At 41.5% G+C, this 18,731-nt stretch overlaps 1 protein-coding gene across 6 annotated transcripts in view; it reads right to left on the bottom strand.

The window, feature by feature from the left end:
• LEF1 (lymphoid enhancer binding factor 1) overlaps positions 1–18,518 on the bottom strand; it is a 146,440-nt gene extending 127,922 nt beyond the window's left edge. For 2 of the 6 annotated variants that reach the window (XM_060246943.1, XM_060246945.1), the window contains exons 1-3: positions 17,080–17,434; positions 14,206–14,269; positions 12,438–12,571 (exon numbers count right to left, since the gene is read on the bottom strand). In XM_060246943.1, coding sequence (XP_060102926.1) covers positions 12,438–12,571; positions 14,206–14,269; positions 17,080–17,292 — 411 coding nt within the window. In that variant the 5' untranslated portion in view covers positions 17,293–17,434. Of the gene's footprint in view, positions 1–12,437; positions 12,572–14,205; positions 14,270–17,079; positions 17,598–18,021 lie in introns of those variants that run through there. The other 4 variants (XM_060246940.1, XM_060246941.1, XM_060246942.1 and 1 more) reach the window with 4 other exon arrangements.
• Positions 18,519–18,731: the final 213 nt, after the last annotated feature.

Genomic DNA, 18,731 nt, shown 5'->3' with positions numbered 1-18,731 from the left:
CTTCCAACTCTAATAACCATTGTGTATTCTTCTGAGGACTGTGTGGGGAGTATATGCCTATGGAAAAAAATCAATATACTTGAACAAGTTTTTTTAAAAAAACATAGTAGCTATATCAAACACAACAAATATAAGTTTATTTAAAGTATGGCTTTCCCCGACATAATAATATAGCAAACAGGAAGATAACCAGAAATTTATGCACATTTTGAGGAAACAAAATTATGTTTGTGACTTTCATCGGAATAGATATGAGAGTCAGAATGATGATGATTAAGTATTTCCATACTAGTTTCCACTTCTGAAAGGGCCTAAAGCTTTTAAAGTATACTTCTGGCTAGGTAGAGGGATACCTCCCTACAGAAACCATTTAACCCAAACCCAATCTCACTTATGTATACAAATACAGCAATACATTCATCTTTTGTGGGTGCAATATAGATCCTGCTCAAGAGTTCCCAGGATATTTATATTAGTTTTCTCTACTTGAAAACTGGCTAAGACTAACATTTATTAAAAAATATTTATATCCCACCTCAAAGCACTATCTGACTATTCACAAGTTCCTCCACAACTTGTGCCGCCCTGAGCCTGCTCCGGCGGGGGAGGGCGGGATACAAATAAAATTTTACATTACATTACATTACACAAGAGATCTCCCAGCTACACTAACACTATTTCACCTGTTAATAGCATATACAAAAAAGTAACAACAAAGGTTTAGCAACAAATCAGAAAGAATAACTTAAAATCAAGTTAAATTTCCAGACCACAGAAACACTTGTGTTTGGAGCTGCATCTACCAACAGTCAGGTGCTATCTAGCCTTCAGTTTCAACTCACCTGCCATGTGGTCTCCACCTCTTAGCAATCAGGTTACAGTTTCAAAGCTGTTGCACCTGCAAGCATTATACTTCTACCTCCTCCAATCCTGGATGCCTCTAATCTGCAACCTGTCTCATGAAGCAAGGGATTTACTAGTTCTCTGATCACACCTGTTATAGTGCACAAACTGACTTACACCTACTTGGTCTCAAATGGTTTACAATATTCTTGTCCTACAGATTAAGGTTAGTTCAGATACAAGAGAACAATTGAACTAATCATAGTAAGCAAATCACCTGAACATGGACCACTAAACTAACTATACCTAGTTAGGTCAATAAAATTAGGATGTGAAGCTGGCTTATTAACTACTATTAGCCTTTGACATTGTTTTGCAATATGTACAAATGCAAATTCCAGGTTTAATCATAGTTTGGCAGAGACGGGATTGGGGAAGATTTTGCTAGTTAGCAGCACCTGAGTAACATCTCACTGAATTTGTCCTCTTTGTGCACAGGTGTCTAAAGCACAGGCATACACAGAGGTGAGAGCCAGAGAACTCTTGTCTTGAGAGTTTGAGGATATCACCTAGAGAGAGGACCTGCTTGATATTTTGAAATCACTTTTCCTTTTTATCGTATTTCCCACCTCCCCTTGTATTAGTAGCTATTTTGGATCCCTATTGAGGAGAAAAGTAGGACCAAAATATACTAAATAAATACTTTTCCCCTGCTGTTGTTCCACACTACTCCTGGCTACAGCCACACCTGGTAAGAACACTTCAAAAGTGAAATCAGTCCTTCATTTATCCACTTCTCACTAAGAAGCTTCCTCTCCCTGTGGGTTGCCAGCCTCCAGATGGAGCCTGGAGATCTCCCACTTTTACAACTGATTTCCAGCTGAAATAGATTTACTAGTTCTCTGATCACACCTGTTATAGTGCACAAACTTACACCTGGAGAAAATGGCTGCTTTGAAGGATGGACTCTATGGCATTGTACCATGCTGAGGCCCCTCCCCAGACCCTGCCATCTCTTGGATCCACCTCCAAAGTTTCTAGGTATTTTCCAACACAGGCCTGGCAACCCTACTCACAACAGACTCATCTTCCCACCGCCATCTTCTTAAAGGTCCAGCAATGTGGCACAACCCTTCCATGCATAACAGGGGAGGAGGATAGCAATGCCTATGAAGCCTTGGTTTTCTTAACAACCTACGTGCCAACAATGAAGTGGTATATACAAGCACCTTGTTTATTCGTTTGATTCCCATGAAGTCCATTGCGTCTGCAGAATAATTTGGAGGGTGGGGGTTGAGGCAAACAGGATCTGCTGCAAGCATCTTCTGCAACATGGAGCAGGTTTTGGATGCTTAGGAGGGTGTGTTTGGTTGTAGTTATATCTGTGTACTAAACAGGCAGCAGAAGTTGTTTTGCTTGGATTTTTTTTGTGAGGAAAAAGCCTACTACTTTTATTTGGTACCATTCCAGAAGGAACATGTGGCTCAATGGCTGAAGATTTCCTAGTGTAGCTTCCCCACCCTGACACTGCCACCAGCTAATAACAAGGGACTCCTATGGCAAAGTTTGACTTACTGTTGGATGCCATGGAACTGGTGGGGAGGAAAGGGAACAACAAAGCCACTGAAGCAGGTTTTACCAAACCTGAGGTTCATTCATCAAATGCAAGCCAAACCCTGGTTTCTCAAAACAGACCCCAGTCAAAGTAAACCATGGTTTTATGTGGCATGAACCAGCCTAGAGAGTTTGTTAACCTTTTGATCCATTACTTGTACTACACTTTGGCCACCTGGCATGGGGCTGCTTGTCTCTGACCAACTCTAAATGCGAACAAAACACGTACTAGGTTTATGCAATTTTTAATTTTTTTTAAAAAAAAGTGTTATAGGACCTTTTTTATTTACCCCATAGTTTCAGAGCACATGGCAATTCTGTTGCAAGTTATTCTCTTTTCCTATCATTGTTTACAGTAAGATTCATAGCAGTTTGAAGCAAAAAAGAGATGACACATGAACCAGAAGTTCTAAGTCAGGTGCTGCATTTTCCTTCCTGCATAAAAAGCCACACTCACAAAATTTCTTCTTCACTATAACCATTAAAGGCGCAGGAACATTCTCTGATCTAGCTCTAGCCATTCTCATTAGAGTTCATAATTCCACTAAATCTACCACATACCTGGAATCTAGCGTGGCACCTTCTGCTCCATTTCTGTTTATTTAAATTCATTTATACCCCACCTTTCTCCCTGATGGGGATCCAAAGGCAACTTACATCATTCTTGCCTTCTCCATTTTATCTTCACAACAGTCCTGTGACGTACACTAGGCTGGGAGTGTGTGACTGGCTCAGGGTCACCCAGTGAGCTTCCATGGCATGCTAGTCTAAGGCTGCCAGGTCTTACCTTGTGCTGCTGGTGGGGGGCTCCATTGTCCTTTCTGGGATATTCTTGCATGTGAACCACAATGTCTTCTCCTGGAATTAACATCATCATGTCGCCAATGCTGGGGGCGGGGTCACGCTCTCGTTTTTAGAGAAAACTATTGTTGGAGCCCAATTTCAACATAGCGTTTTGCCCAAAAACTAGAGTGTCACCCCCTGATGTCAGCAACATGATGGCATCATTTCCCGGTGACATTATAATGTCATGTTTGGGGGCATTTGGTGGGGAGACTTTTTCTTCACCAGCCAGCTGGCTGGCAGTAGAAAGGGGCCCACAAAAGTGAGAACACCCACCTGGACCGGGGACCTGGCAACTTTATCCTAGTCCAACATTCTTAACCACTACACCACACTGGCTCTCAGTGAAAAACATGTTAAAACACAGTTATGTGTTATTTCTAAATATAATTTTGCACATTTGTTTTTAACAAGCTTTTAGATAAGTGCCAGTGTGAAGGCTGGTATAAAGTTTTGTAGATTTGGGGAAAACTTAAGTGCTGCAAGCTGCTATACTTAAGTGACCAACATAATTCCATGGAATGAAATGGTTTTCACCACTGGCAAGTGTCTGCCAGGCTTTCATTTATGAAAGTAACAAAGTGTATTCCTTTGTATGCTGGTGGAGCTTTATAAACCTCAGCCAGAAGAAGTTCAATACATCAAGCATGCACATATTTTTGGTTCTGGTCCAAGTGAAACCATTACAAGGTTAATACTCTCCCTGAAGAATAATTGGAAATATACATTTGATTGTCTGAAACAGTTAAAACCACTATCAAAAAATAGGAAAAGCACCAGCAGCTTGGACTGTAGTAAGAATATTGCAGAAAACAGATTAATCAAAACAACTTCAGGAAAAAAAATTATACATGTATAAATGCTAAAAGTACAAGTGCTCCATGCAAAGGAATTGTACAAGTTATGCTTTTTTTCATTGGTGCATGCTTTTAAAACAATTTCGCTAAAGAAAACAACCCCGCTCATGCACAGGGTATTGTGCTGTTCATTGCTATTTGACACATCCGAATGGAGAACCACAGAAGAGCTACATCACAAGTAGGGCAAAGGTTTGGCCCAACTAAATATTGCAATGTCTAGCTGTGAAGATGTTGCGATGCTGGCAAACAGAAGATGAGGGTTGCCCTTGGCCACACTCACTAGTAGCAAGCCAAGTTTCTACAGAACTGCTGGTGTCTCAGAGATTCCCCACACCCTAAAAGTGGAGAAGCAGTTGTGATTGCCAAGTGCAATGGTTTGCCATGCCACACTTTGGCATACATGCCAGGAATTGCCAACCTCAAGGCATATTTTCTACTTTAAAATTATACCAGTAAAGATTCAACATAGCAACTATTATTTTTATGCCTGCCAAGCTCATGGTTCATCAACTAATAAATCAGTTCTTGTAGTATCACTATGCCCACTCTCATAAAAACACACTTGATTTCTATGCAAACTATATAGGGCCAGTTCACAGAGCTCTTGTCTTCTTATACAAAAGCCATCCTGACCCATCACTGACCAATCTCATGTCCAGTCATATGAAACAGCAAGCCAAGGAGACCCATTGAATAACATTTGGACATACCACCAAAGTTATAATCCTTTCATTATTGTTTATAGATTAGTAAAAAGAAAGCACTGTAATTGCAGACCAGGGATGCACATTTCTAGTTAAAATCATACTTATTCCATACGACCAATATATCAATACGCTAAATATAATGACCGCTATAAGTTTTCAGAAATTAGAGTTACTCTAGTACCTCACTTCCTGATGTTCACAACTTTCTGAAGTGAGGGGAAAAAATATAACTTACTAAGATGAACTGACCCTAAGGCATCTCCTAGCTGGAAAAGTTAGCAATATTCCCATAGACATTCATTCCAGAACGAGGGCCAAAAGATAGCAAGAGTGGTCAAATCCAGGCTGGGAACTACCTAGAGATCTGGAGGGTGGTGCCTGAGGAGTGTAGGTTTCGGGTAGGGGAAGGACATCAGTGAGGCATCACACCATACAGTCTACCTTCCAAAGCAGCTATTTTCTCTGTCTGAATTTACCCCTGTTGTCTGGAGATCAGTTGTAATCCTAGATTTCCAGTCACTGCCTGGAGATTGGCAACAATAGTCTTTGCCAATAGGCATTGGGGCAGCTTCCCCCAGGGTCCCATGCTATGACCATTGCAAGAAGGGATAAAAAAAGATGCACAAGTTATTGTGCCTGCAAGGAAGAAAGATATTTTTCCCTTTCCTTGGCTACAGATTTTCTAGAAACAAGAGAAGTGAAGACCTCCCAAACAAAATGCACTATTAATATAATTAGTATAAATTATGAGACTCCTGTTTTAAAAAAACAATCACAAGCCAAAAACATTAGGGCATCATTAAAACTGTTAAAGCCATAAGGTAGGAAGTCTGCTTCAATATCAGTAACAAATTACATTTACGTAAGTCAAAACTGCTGTTTATTTTCACATCCACTTTCTTAGCAGTAGAACATAGGAGGTTCTTTCATTGTTGCTACAATAATCTTTGTTCATTTCACTCATTCAAACTGGAAACCTAACCCAAGATGCTTCCAAGCAAAGCAAAACAGTTTTTTTTAAATGCTACACACATGTTTATGATGGGGATATGTATAATAGCCTAACAATCAGCATTAAAGGAAATTTTCCAGAAATCCAGACAGAAAATGCTCCATAAGAGACTACAATCTGCCTAGAAACTCCAAAATTCAGATTAGTTTTCTCTCTAGCATTTTCAGTATTAAACACATATACTATGATGGAAACCACCAAATAATATGCATACATTATATTCACAAATTGTCTCATCCTCTACATATATATTATCTTTTGTTAGCAGAGGTGTTATGAAGAACAGCCATTCTACCATTTTTCTAGATACTTCCATTATTATAGCAGCTTCCCCCACTCTAACTATCAAGTCTGAAGCCACAGCAGTCAGTAGGACTGAATATGGGATTGTCCTATGAGAGGGAGTGATCATAATTTAATTTTTGGCAGTTAATAAGCAATTTGTGTGCACATGGAAAAAACTTATACAAGCATGATCTAGTAATGTTCTAATCTGTTTAAATACATACTGATATCCATCAAAACTGAACAAGAGTCAAGTATTACTGTAAAGGCTAACAATTTATTCCAGCATAAACTATTGTGAGTCAGATCTCAGTTCTTATATTTTAATTTGTGATCTCTGACTCACAAAATTTTATGCTGGAATAAATTTTGTCTGGATGCTTGTTTAATTTTGCTGCAAGATAGTAACATGGCTACTCCTCTGGAACTGAAATTCATCATTTTCCTTGCAAAGGAATGTCAGGGAGAGAGAATTCACTTCCCCAAGGTGGTTCAAATCCTGTCTAACACCTTTGGGCTACAAATGTAGCCAAGATACTTTGCTATGCTAATATGGAGTTCCACACCTACTTACCATAAAGAACATCCATAAACAAATGGCCAGTTCAATGCATTGCACAAGAGTTGCCTGCCTTTAAATCTAGCACTATAGTTATAATTTTTTTCTTTAAAATGAGTCCAGAGGAGTAGTTTGGTTGCAGCAAAAACAAAAAACAAAAAAACACAAGCAGCAGTCTTTTGGCACCTTCAGCAGTGAAAACATTCTATTCCAACACTAACATTTGTGGACTAGAGCCTACTTCTTCAGACATTGAGTTAACCTGGACTGTACATTCATTCGAAATAGATGTTAAAAAGGAAAAGACAAGAGTCAATCGAAAACAACAACGCTCTGCACAATTTTGCATTTGGTAGGACTTTCCCAAAAGGAGACAAGCTACAGTTCTGTACAGAAGAACATAGCAATGAAGAGTGCATCAACTGCCATCCCTCCAATGCTACACGGATCCCTTTTTATGGTCACAGCGCATTATTATAAAACAGAAATCCAGTGGCACCTTAAAGACTAACCTCACTCATCATCCACTGTGCATCACCAAATCTCTTCTAGTCCCTAACACCTCATTCATGACACCAGGTCACTCTGTGCCCTCTTCTTTCTTTCTCCACTCTGTTAGATTTCTGATAAGCACAAGGAAAATTATTTTATCTCAATTGCTTCTGAAGATGTGAGCTCTCACTCACAAAAGTTCATACTGGAATAAGCATCATTAGTCTTTAAAGTGCAGCTGAACCTTTGGCTTCATTTTGCTACAGTAGACTGCTGCGGTGGGCCGGTGGCTACTCTTCTGCTTTTCATCATCAAGCCCAAGCTGAAGCATCCTCACAATCAGACCCACAGCAACAGAGGGGGGCATTTGGGTCAATCCCCCCCCCACACACAGATGAGCATAACACCACAGAAAAATGGGGAAAATAATAATATATATATATTTAAAAATGTAAGATATGTGTGGGGTTTCCGAACTGACCCTGGGTGCAGTAAGGGAATCTTCAGTCTAATTTTTTTCCAGACCAAAAATAAATAGGCTTTTAAAAATGCAAAACAAAATAAAATTGCAAAATAGAAAGTCAAAGATCCCCCCTACCCATGTAGGACGAGACCCCCCCCCTCAACTCATGTAGATGGGAAAGCCAGTACAGTCACAAGGGCAGCAGAAGGAAGGAGTGGACAACAGCCTTCTGCCCCTTTGAAGCCAAGTCTTCTTCCTCTTCTACTGGTTGTGGGTGGAGGAGCCATTCTGTCTGCAGCTTCCAACTCTTATTACTCTCTCTCCATTCCCTGGGTCCCCTGCCCCACAGGATTTCCCAGTGCCCCACCACCCAAAATTTTCTGGCTACATCCCTGCTTACAATGCAACCTCAGCAGTGCAGAAGTACATGCAAAAAGCTCAAAAGCAATTGTGACCTCATAATCAGAGGCCAACAAGGAACAGACAGTTTTCGTTATCAAGTTGGACTATATACAGGAGACAATTCTTCAATAGCACATTTTATAAATCATTAATGTCAGACAACATGAAGGAATAACTAGAAAGCTTAAATATATACAAACTATATGGACACACCCCAGGAATCATTTTTAACACCACACAAATACTGTTGAGAACAGTAGTTCCAGGAATCACCACAATCATTGTAGGGGCATGCAGCTATATGGCCTCTATCCTCCTGTCCTATCTATGAACACCCCCACTTACTTGCCAACAGCAACATTCCCCGCAAAGACAATTGATACTCCATCAAGAACATTATAATTTATACCCTATATAATAGTACACCTTGCTGCCACACTTTGTCATGTTGTCCTGCTCAGATTCAGCAACATCTCAAGCCTTCAGGTTACCAATAAAGCCATTGGTACCCACGTAGTAATACAGAATGCAACTACATTCATGGCTGACTTTGAACACCAACAGAACTACAACCCCCTAATCTAAAAGAACTCATTCAACAATGGAGTATCCTCAGAGCAAACCCTGCTGAAACCAAGATGCCAACTTTATCCTCATATATACAGGCAATACTACTATAGGACATAACTTCAGTTATGCCATTATGGACTTATCTTCAACAACACCCTGTAAATGTCTCTGCAAATGATATATTAAAAGTAAATAGACACATATGTGACAATAAAAGCCACAATCTTAAGAGACAATAGGAGAATGTTTCAGTCTACCAAGGTGCTATTTCTAACCCAGAAGTGACAATTCTTCAACAAAAAAACTTCAGAGGAAAACTGTATAGCATGGAAAGGCTGAACTAGGATTTAATCACCAGTTTCACACTACCTTCCTTCCTAGGTTGAACTGAGACATAGGATTTTTATCACACTGTAATTGTCAGAATCTTAACAAAACCTGTGACAATAGAGGTATTAACTATAAAGTAGTTTTGATTAGGGACCAGGATGAACAAAGAAAGGTACCACAACTCAAACAGGAGCTAGGCCATTTGTGGTTCATTTTGAATTGATTCATTTGGTCACACCATGCCCCAACTGGAAAATGAACCACTTTTTTTCCTTGGTGGTTTATTTTGTTTTTGCGGCTCATTTTGTCAGACAGCCTGGCAATGATTCAGTCCATTCCTAGGCAACACGGGGGGTAGACTTCTGAGAGCCCTAAAAACACCCACAGCAGTTAGCCATCGCTTGCTTGGCAGCTCTGGAAGCCAAACATGGAACTCCCATTCTGCTCTATTGGAGAAGACACCCTGACTCAGCTGCTTTCACTTTGCAGCATGAAGAGAAAAGAGTTGTTGTTAGAGCTGAAGCTGAGCTTTCCTGGTGGCACCTTCTTTGGAGGGCTATAACTTGGACATTCCAAATCCAATCTTTGGAGGGCAGGTGGAGGAGACTCCTGGTGAGTTTGTTGCCTCTAAACTCGCAAGAGGGCTGATCTAAACCAAATGAACCAAACAAACCACAACTAGTTCAGGAAATCAAACCACCATTTCCCCAGTTCATGCCCATGCCTAGACTTGCTATTTCTTCTGAAATAGATATGAACGCAAGAGGGCTGATCTAAACCAAATGAACCAAACAAACCACAAACTAGTTCAGGAAATCAAACCACCATTTCCCCGGTTCATGCCCATACCTAGACTTGCTATTTCTTCTGAAATAGATATGAACTTTAAAGCATGTTCTACTACTCTGTATTTCCTCCTTTTCATGATTCTTTGGGCCTGCTGTCCCCTCACCCTGCCTGAGCCCTACTACATAACATGAATTAAAAAGGAAGGAAGGAGTAGGCTCTAGTTCACCAAATCTTATGTTGGAATAAAATATTATTAGCTTTTCAGAGACCACAAGACTAACACTAGAGAATTAAGAGCTTGTAATAATGAAACCAACCTGAAAAACCATAGTGCTAAAGGTGGAACTTGCATTACCTTGGCAAATGTGTGTTGCCAAACCTATTCTTGCCAAGGCAAAACAAATGCAAGGATGTAGGGGGGAAAAGGATTGGTTGGAGGATGGATGCTTAATTGCTAACCAATTTTCCATCCTAAACATCTCTGCAGACCACAAGAGCTCAGCCATGCTTACCTCTGCAGAAGAAGCTCAGGGGAAAAATAAACACAGGGCTGAAGTTGGTCAGTGCAATTTGCTGGTCAGAATAAAGCAATAGTTCTCATAGTTACCTCTTCAAGTGCCCCACATATATCTGTATTTACAGGAAACTGAACAAGAATAAGCCTCTTTAAATGTTGGGCTTTCTAACACAGTGCTTGCATAACCAGACTCACAGCACAACCTTTGTAGCCTTGTGGATAAAGTCAGAAAACAAAAGTGATGTAAATAGGACAGAAATATATAAAAAACAGTGTTGCAAAATTCATTTATGCATTCATCATTGTTATAAACAATGCCCTTCAAAACATTTAAGAATGCCAAAGCATACAATTTTATCACTTATCTGCCTTTTCATTTAAATCATATTTTAAATAACAATTTTTAAAACTGTAGACCATTTTATGATTGCAGAAATTTGAAAAAGCCAACTCACATCTTGGGATGACTATCTTTAACTGAAGAAAATTCCTCAAATACTAGCTGTGACGGTTTCTACCTACATGTATGTATTTGTCGGCAATGGATATATTAACAACATACACACACACACACACACACACACACATATTCATATGCATTAATAACATTTCTCCCCTTTTTATGATGCTAAAGACAACTCTAGATGCTTAGAACACCAAGAAACATTGGTTTGTCTGGTATGATTCTGTCAACTGAATATCCACTAATAGCCTTATGCACTAAATTCATCTCTACAATCATTCAGTTTACAAGTATTCCAGTTTCTCAACTAAAATTCATTCTAATCTCAAATGCCAAGCAGACCTAGCTAAAGCAATTACTGAACTCTAGAGTAAGCCAATGACAAAAATGAAAAAACACTCAACCAAGAAATAACTTCAATACAATGTTGGACCTCAGCTGTTTCACAGACTAAATGAGAATGATTTCAAGAATTTACAAACTTTTAGCATGCTAGCTTCATATTAAGAAGCCTACAATGTATAAACAGGGTAGGTTTACAGAGAATCACTACACAGCCAAGTTTATCTGCCCGTATAATTCAAAGTAATAATGGCATTTTAAGTCATAATTTACTCATTATAAGGTCATTTTAAACATTAAGAGGTGGCAAAATAAGTTTGACATCAGCTTTGCAAATGTAATAGGTCTATCCATTTCCAACTCCCTCTCTAAAAGATAATCACTGACAAGAAATTTATCAAGTTCATCTTGTCAAGTCTACTGAAAATCTCTTACATATACACCTTTAAAAACAAATGTATAAACACTGGGCAATGTGTATTTTCAGGGCTCTTCTAATGCAATCAGGACGCAAAGGCATGTTCTTTGCTTTACAGCACTTGCTGTGCATTATTTCACTCAAGAGTTACAGAGCAATGCTCTAAAATATGAGAACATTCCTAAGATAAGATAGTCTTCCAGTTCAACACATTCATGTTATTTAAGTGAGGAAATATAAATCCCTACTAGTAAGTACTGAACATAGAAGTATGATCAAGAACATTTAGGACCTTGAAACATTCGCAAATATTGGAAAGAAACATGGGCTATTATTAATACCATTTAAGTGCAGCCAGCCTTCAAAATCACCTTCCATATATGATATTGCTTAAATTCTTCACGTTAGAAAGGGATGCAGAGCAAACCAAAACTTGCTTTCAAGTGGTCAGAGAAACAAAAAATCTAAACAATTGCCTCAGTGGTTACTCTCTCTTCACACCAACATATTTAAGGTACTGATTAGGACTGCATTGCTGCCTCTAATGCAGCAACAGTATCCATTACAAGTAACTCAGCCTCTGCAACTATTGGCATCTGCTTAGGGAGACCTCACTTTCACAAAAGTCACCCCCCCCCTTCATCAAACCTGCCATTAAAATCATGTCAAAGATCTGTTTCCCTATGATTCAGAATTGCTGCTGGTTCAACCCATTTGTTCTGTTGTTGGGTTTGCAAAATTCCTAGAAAGCTTTTACACAGTTAGAAATTAGCTTGAGCAGCAGGAATGCACTGTCAGTACCTTAATTAGAGGTAAGCATTCCTCTCAAATCCTGCCAAAATCCAAGGATTGCTAATCTGTAAACAAAGCTGGTCTTTGCAGAGTTCCCCAGCCCTTTCAATAAGGATACACAAATCAAAACACTTACTGTTCTAGGGATGGGCGGAGAAAGAGATCCATTGGACATGTATGGATCATTATTCATATTTGGCATCATAATATACCCAGAATAACTGGAATAAGAAGGTCCTTTACTGTATAAACCGCCATCTGTGTGTTTCCCTGTGAAAAACAAAAGGCGTTAATCAAACTGCTGCTTAAGTTTCTAATGCACAAGAAACCAAAAACACAAAAAGTTTAATATTTACATTTCAAGAAGGGGAAATAATTGTTTTTGCTGTCAGTGTTTTTGACGTTAACGTTCTTAGACATATACAAAAGAGCTGCAGTTGCCAGCTTCCAGGTGGGTCCTGGAGATCTCCCACTTTTACAACATCTCCAGCTGGCAGAGATGAGCTCCCCTGGAGAAAATGGCTGCTTTGAAAGGTGGACTCTGTGGCACTGTAATATGCTGAGGCCTCTCCCCTTTACAAACCCCATCTCTCCTGACTCCACCCCCAAAATCTCCAGGTATTTTCCAACACAGACCTGGCAACCCCAAAAGGAGCACATTAAAATAGGTAGGCATTTGTTTATTCATTTACTTAAATGTATCTCTGGGAGGAAAGTGGCCTATGCAAGATCTACTCTGCAATTCAGCATGCTCTTCAGTACATGAATTCTGACATAAAATTTTGGTATGCAGTGACAGTTTCTACAAAGGTTGCTCTACTGACATCTTACAACACTGACAGTTCAAAATTAGTTGATATACTCACATATCTAAGAAAAGAAGTTATTTATGAAGTGTGGTCAGAATGTTCAGTTTGCTCTTGAGAAGATGGAACATCCCTACTGTTTTTGTTTTCAGCTTCTTCCTGGTAATCTATATATATGCAGCATGAACAAGTTCATTCTGGTCATGCCAATTAGAGGCAATTAAGGGGGGGGGAGTGGAATCAGTCCAGGATAGTGTACAACAATACCCTGCTGGTAGTGGCAGGCCTATTCAATTCAGGGGGCTCCATTTTTAATCTGTTTAATATCCAATTTAAATAATAATGGCTATTTTGAAAGCATACTAACTGAAGCACTGAGTTTTATGCTGAGTTCATGTTACATTTATAGGAAAAGGTCACCTGACCCTTCACTCTCGTTGCCAAGTAATTCTCAGCCAATGGAGAACATTTCACATTGAAACTCTAAATTGGTACATTCTACATTAACAACTGCTTCACCAGCATCGCTGAAAAATCGCATCCTTAAGTAAAACTGCCTAACTGAAAAATCCTATGCAAATAGCCTGAGGGACATCCAAAACGTTTGTATAATTAGCAGTTTGTATAATCAGCATGCTGTTTGAAAGAGATATAATTGTTCCTTTTATGAACTTAAAATCAACAATACTACAACCTTAACATGGAGATGATACATACCATTGTCATCCTTGGTGGTCCAGAAGTATACACATTAAACCACATATGCTATATTTAAAATGTTTTAAATAGAGGAATGAGTGGTGGAAGTATTCTTATGTCATAATAACATAAGAAAAGGAACACACCCACAGGATTATCTTGCCACAGAGAATTCTGTTCAGGTAAGAAAAAAAATCAAATAACCCATATTCAGATTGCCAAAGTATATAATAATGATGTGCACAATGGTTTTACATATGAATGCCAGCTGCATGATTATAATCTGAACATTTAACATGGAAATCCCAAAACCTACTTCATTTGTATCTATCTATTAGTCAACATTATAGTTTAATCTCCACAAGAGCAAAATAGCAATAAGTAATTTATCCATCTCACCTTCTTCAGGATGATCTCTGCCCTTCTCGTGGTAGGATTCCTGAGCTTGGCCTTGCCCGGATACCTAGTTTAAAAAATGAATTATGACATATCATTACCATTCAGTTTTACATATTTCATATCTTATGTTTTTCCATGATAAAATGGCTAATGTACTAAATCCTGCAGAAGCACTTTTTAGAATGTTATTTCCCCCCCCCCCTCAAGGATGGAGAGGATTGCGTTAAAAAAGAATTCAGCTTACAAAACATCACTTATGTGTATTTAGCTACCTTACAGACTTCCCCAAATAAGACTTTCACATTTCCTCTCTTTCTGTAGCCCATTGAGCCCCCCTCAATTTTGTTCCAGGGGTCAGCAGACCCTTAGGTCTGTTCCAGGGGTCATAAGAAGCAAACAGGGGGGTCTGAATTATAAACTATGACATATAATTACCATTCAGTTTTACATACTTATTTATTGAGCAAACTGGGAGTCTGAAGTAGGAGGGAATTGATGGAAACTGCCACCCCCATTAATACAAATGGAAATCCCTTCTATCAAATGAATGCTGTGGCTGCAATCACTGTTTCCAATAAAACAGAATAGTGTTTGCTCAAATTATTATTTTTACACAAGAAACTTTTTCATTTTAAAATCAAAAATGGCATTGTAAACTTATCTAAACTTCCAAAAAAAATCCTCCTTTAACTAGGTTTAATGTTGGTAAATTGCCTAACAGTTTGTATTAATCCTTTAAAGAGTTTACGACTAATGCTCTGACCTTGCTGATTTTAACCCAAGAAATTTCATGGCTGCTCTGGACTAATGCTATTATATGATCCTGTGATTCATACAAACCTGCCTTTTCCTGGGCCATGAAACCTGATTTAGGAGGAAAAGAGCTCTCACACTAAATTCTATCATCATAAGAAAAAAATGCATGCATTACAGCATTTGTGTATCAAGTTACACAAGTACAAGCCAACTGCAGCACACTGATATGCATTCATTAGTAACAGAAACCAAATATGTTCAGCAAATTAATAGTTCCTTATTACATAATTATATTTCATCCTGAACTTTCTATATTTCATCACACTTTGACCCAGTTCTTTACAATTGTTTTTTCCTTCCAAATCTCAAATACATGTATCTTCTCAGTAAGGCCCAAAACATGTAGCTGCCAAAATGGGGTTACAAAGGTTCCTGCTAAAATAATAATTAATTAATCTTTAAAGTGCCTCTTTTCATTCTTTTGGCAAGATGCAACCTAGAAGCACCCAGATCTGTGAAAACAGGAAACCCAAATCTAAGCATTAGATGTTTAATGAGCAATCCAAATACAGGCACCTTTGCAGCCTAATCCTGCAGAATGTTACTCTAGATTCCTACTTGAATTCCATGTGGCTTATTCTCAAAACAGGACCCTTGTTTGTAAACATCATCTCTTTTTTAGTGGACCTTTGCTCGGGTATGCTTGTTCAGGACCCTGCTCTGACTACCCTTGTTCCCACCAGCAGCCACCTTATCTACTTTCCCAGAACTTTAAAACATAACAGATGGTAACAAAAAGGGGTACCCTCCTAACAAGCAGCTGCTGCTAGTTCTAACCATCTGAGGCTCCAAGACTAAGGGAGAGAGAGTAAAACTGCTGATGCTGTCCAGTTCACCTATCACCCCAGCAAAATAAGCTAAGCCCTAACACTTCTGACTTGAAAGTTCTGTAAATGCACAAGTCAGCTCAGTCTGCAGATATTTCTTTTGGCAACCAGGTGGTTTGCCTGCCTGGAGCTAATTTGGCTTCAGCAAATCTATTTGGGGGTTCGCTTTTAAAGTTTTGTAATGTCCTACCAAAAGACCCTCTTTTCCTTTGGAAAACGATGTTTCCAGCTGTTCACCACCACCCTGCTCCAATGCCCTCATCCCATTCATTCCCCCTCTGGAGTTAGAGAGCTCTGGCGGAGACACACGTGTTGCTATGTATTTTGTTCCTTGCTTAGTGTTTACATCCAGGCAAGGGCACCTCCTGGAGTAACCTTGATAATATTCATTATAGGGCATTAAAAGTTTTAATCTTGGACCAGGCTGGAGGCTTACGTTCCAACCTTGATAGCAAATGCACAAGAAAACAAGGAGCCCTGTGGAGGTAGATGGGAGAAGCCGACTTGAATATCTGCCAAAATATGTTTAAACTTGGAAGGGAGAACAGGAAGATGAAAGCCTCGGATAAACAATACAACCGCTGCTCTTCAGCCTGCATGCCTGCTCCCCCCCCCCCCATTCCAAAGGAAAAAAGAGTAGAAAAGCTGCCGCGAGCCGAGTGCCAGACTCCACTCCCTTCCTCCTCCACACGCCAAGCGCTACTCATTCATGGGGAACTGTGGAGTATCGGCTTTCAAAGCGCCGTGGTCAAAACAGTATCCCACTTGGCGGCTTACAGTTTCCCGTTTTCCACGCTGCACACACCCTTCCTCTCCAGCTTGCCTGAAATCTCTGTCGGCGGCACTTGAAACAAACTCAAAAAGAAATCCCTAAGTGAACGTTCAAGAGCCAACTCATGTATGGCCTCAGAAATGTGACAGCCACCCACTGGCGCGCAGAGCTCCCAAGTTACTAAACAACAAATCTGATTTATTGTTTCAGATAAGGGAGTCTTACACAGCCACGAGGCTGCGGCACCGGGGGTTTCCTTCCCCGCTCACCCTTCCCCCAAGCCCACCCAAAGAGCGCAAGCGGGCTCTTCTCTGAGCACAGCTTTCTTGCATCGGTGCTCCCAGCTGCTAACACTTGGGCTGTCGCTAATTCCGCAAGTTTGTTCCACTCCATCAGCTGTTGCCTTCACATAAACTCTCGCCGAAGGGTCTCCCCATCCCATCCCATCGGCCTCCTCACCTCATGCCCGTTGCTGCTGGGGATGGTTTCCGACTCGTTCACCAGCGAAGACTTGATGTCGGCCAAGTCTCCTTCTTCCTCCGGGTGGCTGATCTCGGCGAAGATCTTCTCCTTCTGGGGGTCGCCTTCGTCTTTGAAGGGGATCATCTCGTCGGTGGCACAAAGCTCTGGGTCGCCGCCGCCGCCGCCTCCGGCCCCCGAGAGCTGAGGCATGGTAGCTGCTCGTCGGAGGCTGCTCCACCCCGCGAAGGGAGAAAGCAGGGCGGGCAAGGAAGGAGAGAGAGGGAGGAAGGATGGAAGTTAAAAAGTCTTTCTACGATCGCTTTGCTCTCAGCCCCACACCTCGCAGCCTGAACACACCGCCCCCCGCCCCACGACCCTCTCCATATGCAAACACCTGGGGGAGGGGAGAGAGGAAAGAGTGGGCTGCTTTTTGTAAAAGGGGGGGGGGGAGGAAAAGGAACACACGCGCCACCCCCTCCCGGTTTTTGTTGTGTCTGGAGCAGCAGAGAGCAGCAAAGTCTGGGCAAGTTGGTGTCCCTTCCACAGTTTTGTTTTGTCTCTATTCTCTCGGCTTTTGAAAGACGACCAATTTCCTCAGCAGCCTGCCGGTTCTTCTTTTATCCCCCCCCCCCCCCAATGTGTGTGTGTGTGTGTCTCTCTCTCTTTTGCAAAGTTCAGAAAATATCAATGTCCGGTTTAAAAGAAGAACTTTCCCACAAGAGTGGAAGGATTCAGCAGGAGAAGCTCCTCAGCGTCGTTGATCCCCTTCTGGAAACAAGGAAGGGGGGGGGATGTGCGGCTGGAGGTTTTCGACGCGGCTTCCCTTTCCTCGACACCTCCGAGATGGAAGGGCCATGCCAACAGAGGAGCACTTCACCGGGGGAAGGGGGGGAGGGGGTGTTGTGGGCGGAAGAAGAGAGGAAGGGTGCAGACACACACCAGGACTCTGGGCCAGGAGTTCTCTTCTTGGCTGGCCTCTGCTCCACTCTGCTCGGTCGCCGGCTGTCTCCAAGAAGGGAAGCAGTAGCTGCAAACGGTATAGGAAAATCCTTCAGGTGAGGAAGACGCGTGAAAAAGAAAGTTCTTGTTTGACAGGAGAAAGGTGACTTCACCAAAGATGAAGCGAGCTCCCCGAAGGCTCGGCCAAGCCGGGTCCCGCCCGCCGCGCTCTCGCCTGTCAAGCCACGCAGCTGCTCTCCTTCATCCAATTAGCGCGCCATCGCAATCCACCGAGGCGCGCACGCCGGGGCCGCCAAAAAAAACGCCGGCTCTGGCTCCGCGCGCCTTCTCGAGGGCCACGAATTCTCGCCCTCTGGCTTGCTTTGCGCGGCTGGCGGCTGGGCAGACTGCGCGCGCGCCGGGGAGAGAGGCGGAGGCGGCGGCTCCCGAACCTCGGGCGCAGTTTGACTGAGCTTGCTGCGCGGGCTGCGTGAAGTGGAAAGCCAGCCGAGAGCGCCTGTGCGTCTCTCTCTCTCTCTCTCTCCCCGCACACCAGCAATGTAACTTTAACATCCCCTCCACCCACTCCTTCTCCTCTCTCCCCCCTCGCGCTCTTGCTGGCTCGGTTGAAAGGGTGGGGGCGGGAGGAAAGAAGATGAAAGAGAAGCCGACGCTCTGATTGACAGCGCATTGATAGACGCTCTTGAGAG

This window comes from Heteronotia binoei, chromosome 9 (assembly GCF_032191835.1).
Source record: "Heteronotia binoei isolate CCM8104 ecotype False Entrance Well chromosome 9, APGP_CSIRO_Hbin_v1, whole genome shotgun sequence".
NCBI classification, from domain to species: Eukaryota; Metazoa; Chordata; class Lepidosauria; order Squamata; family Gekkonidae; genus Heteronotia; species Heteronotia binoei.
Note: the sequence above shows the minus strand (reverse complement) of the source record. Positions and strands in the feature narration are given on the sequence as shown.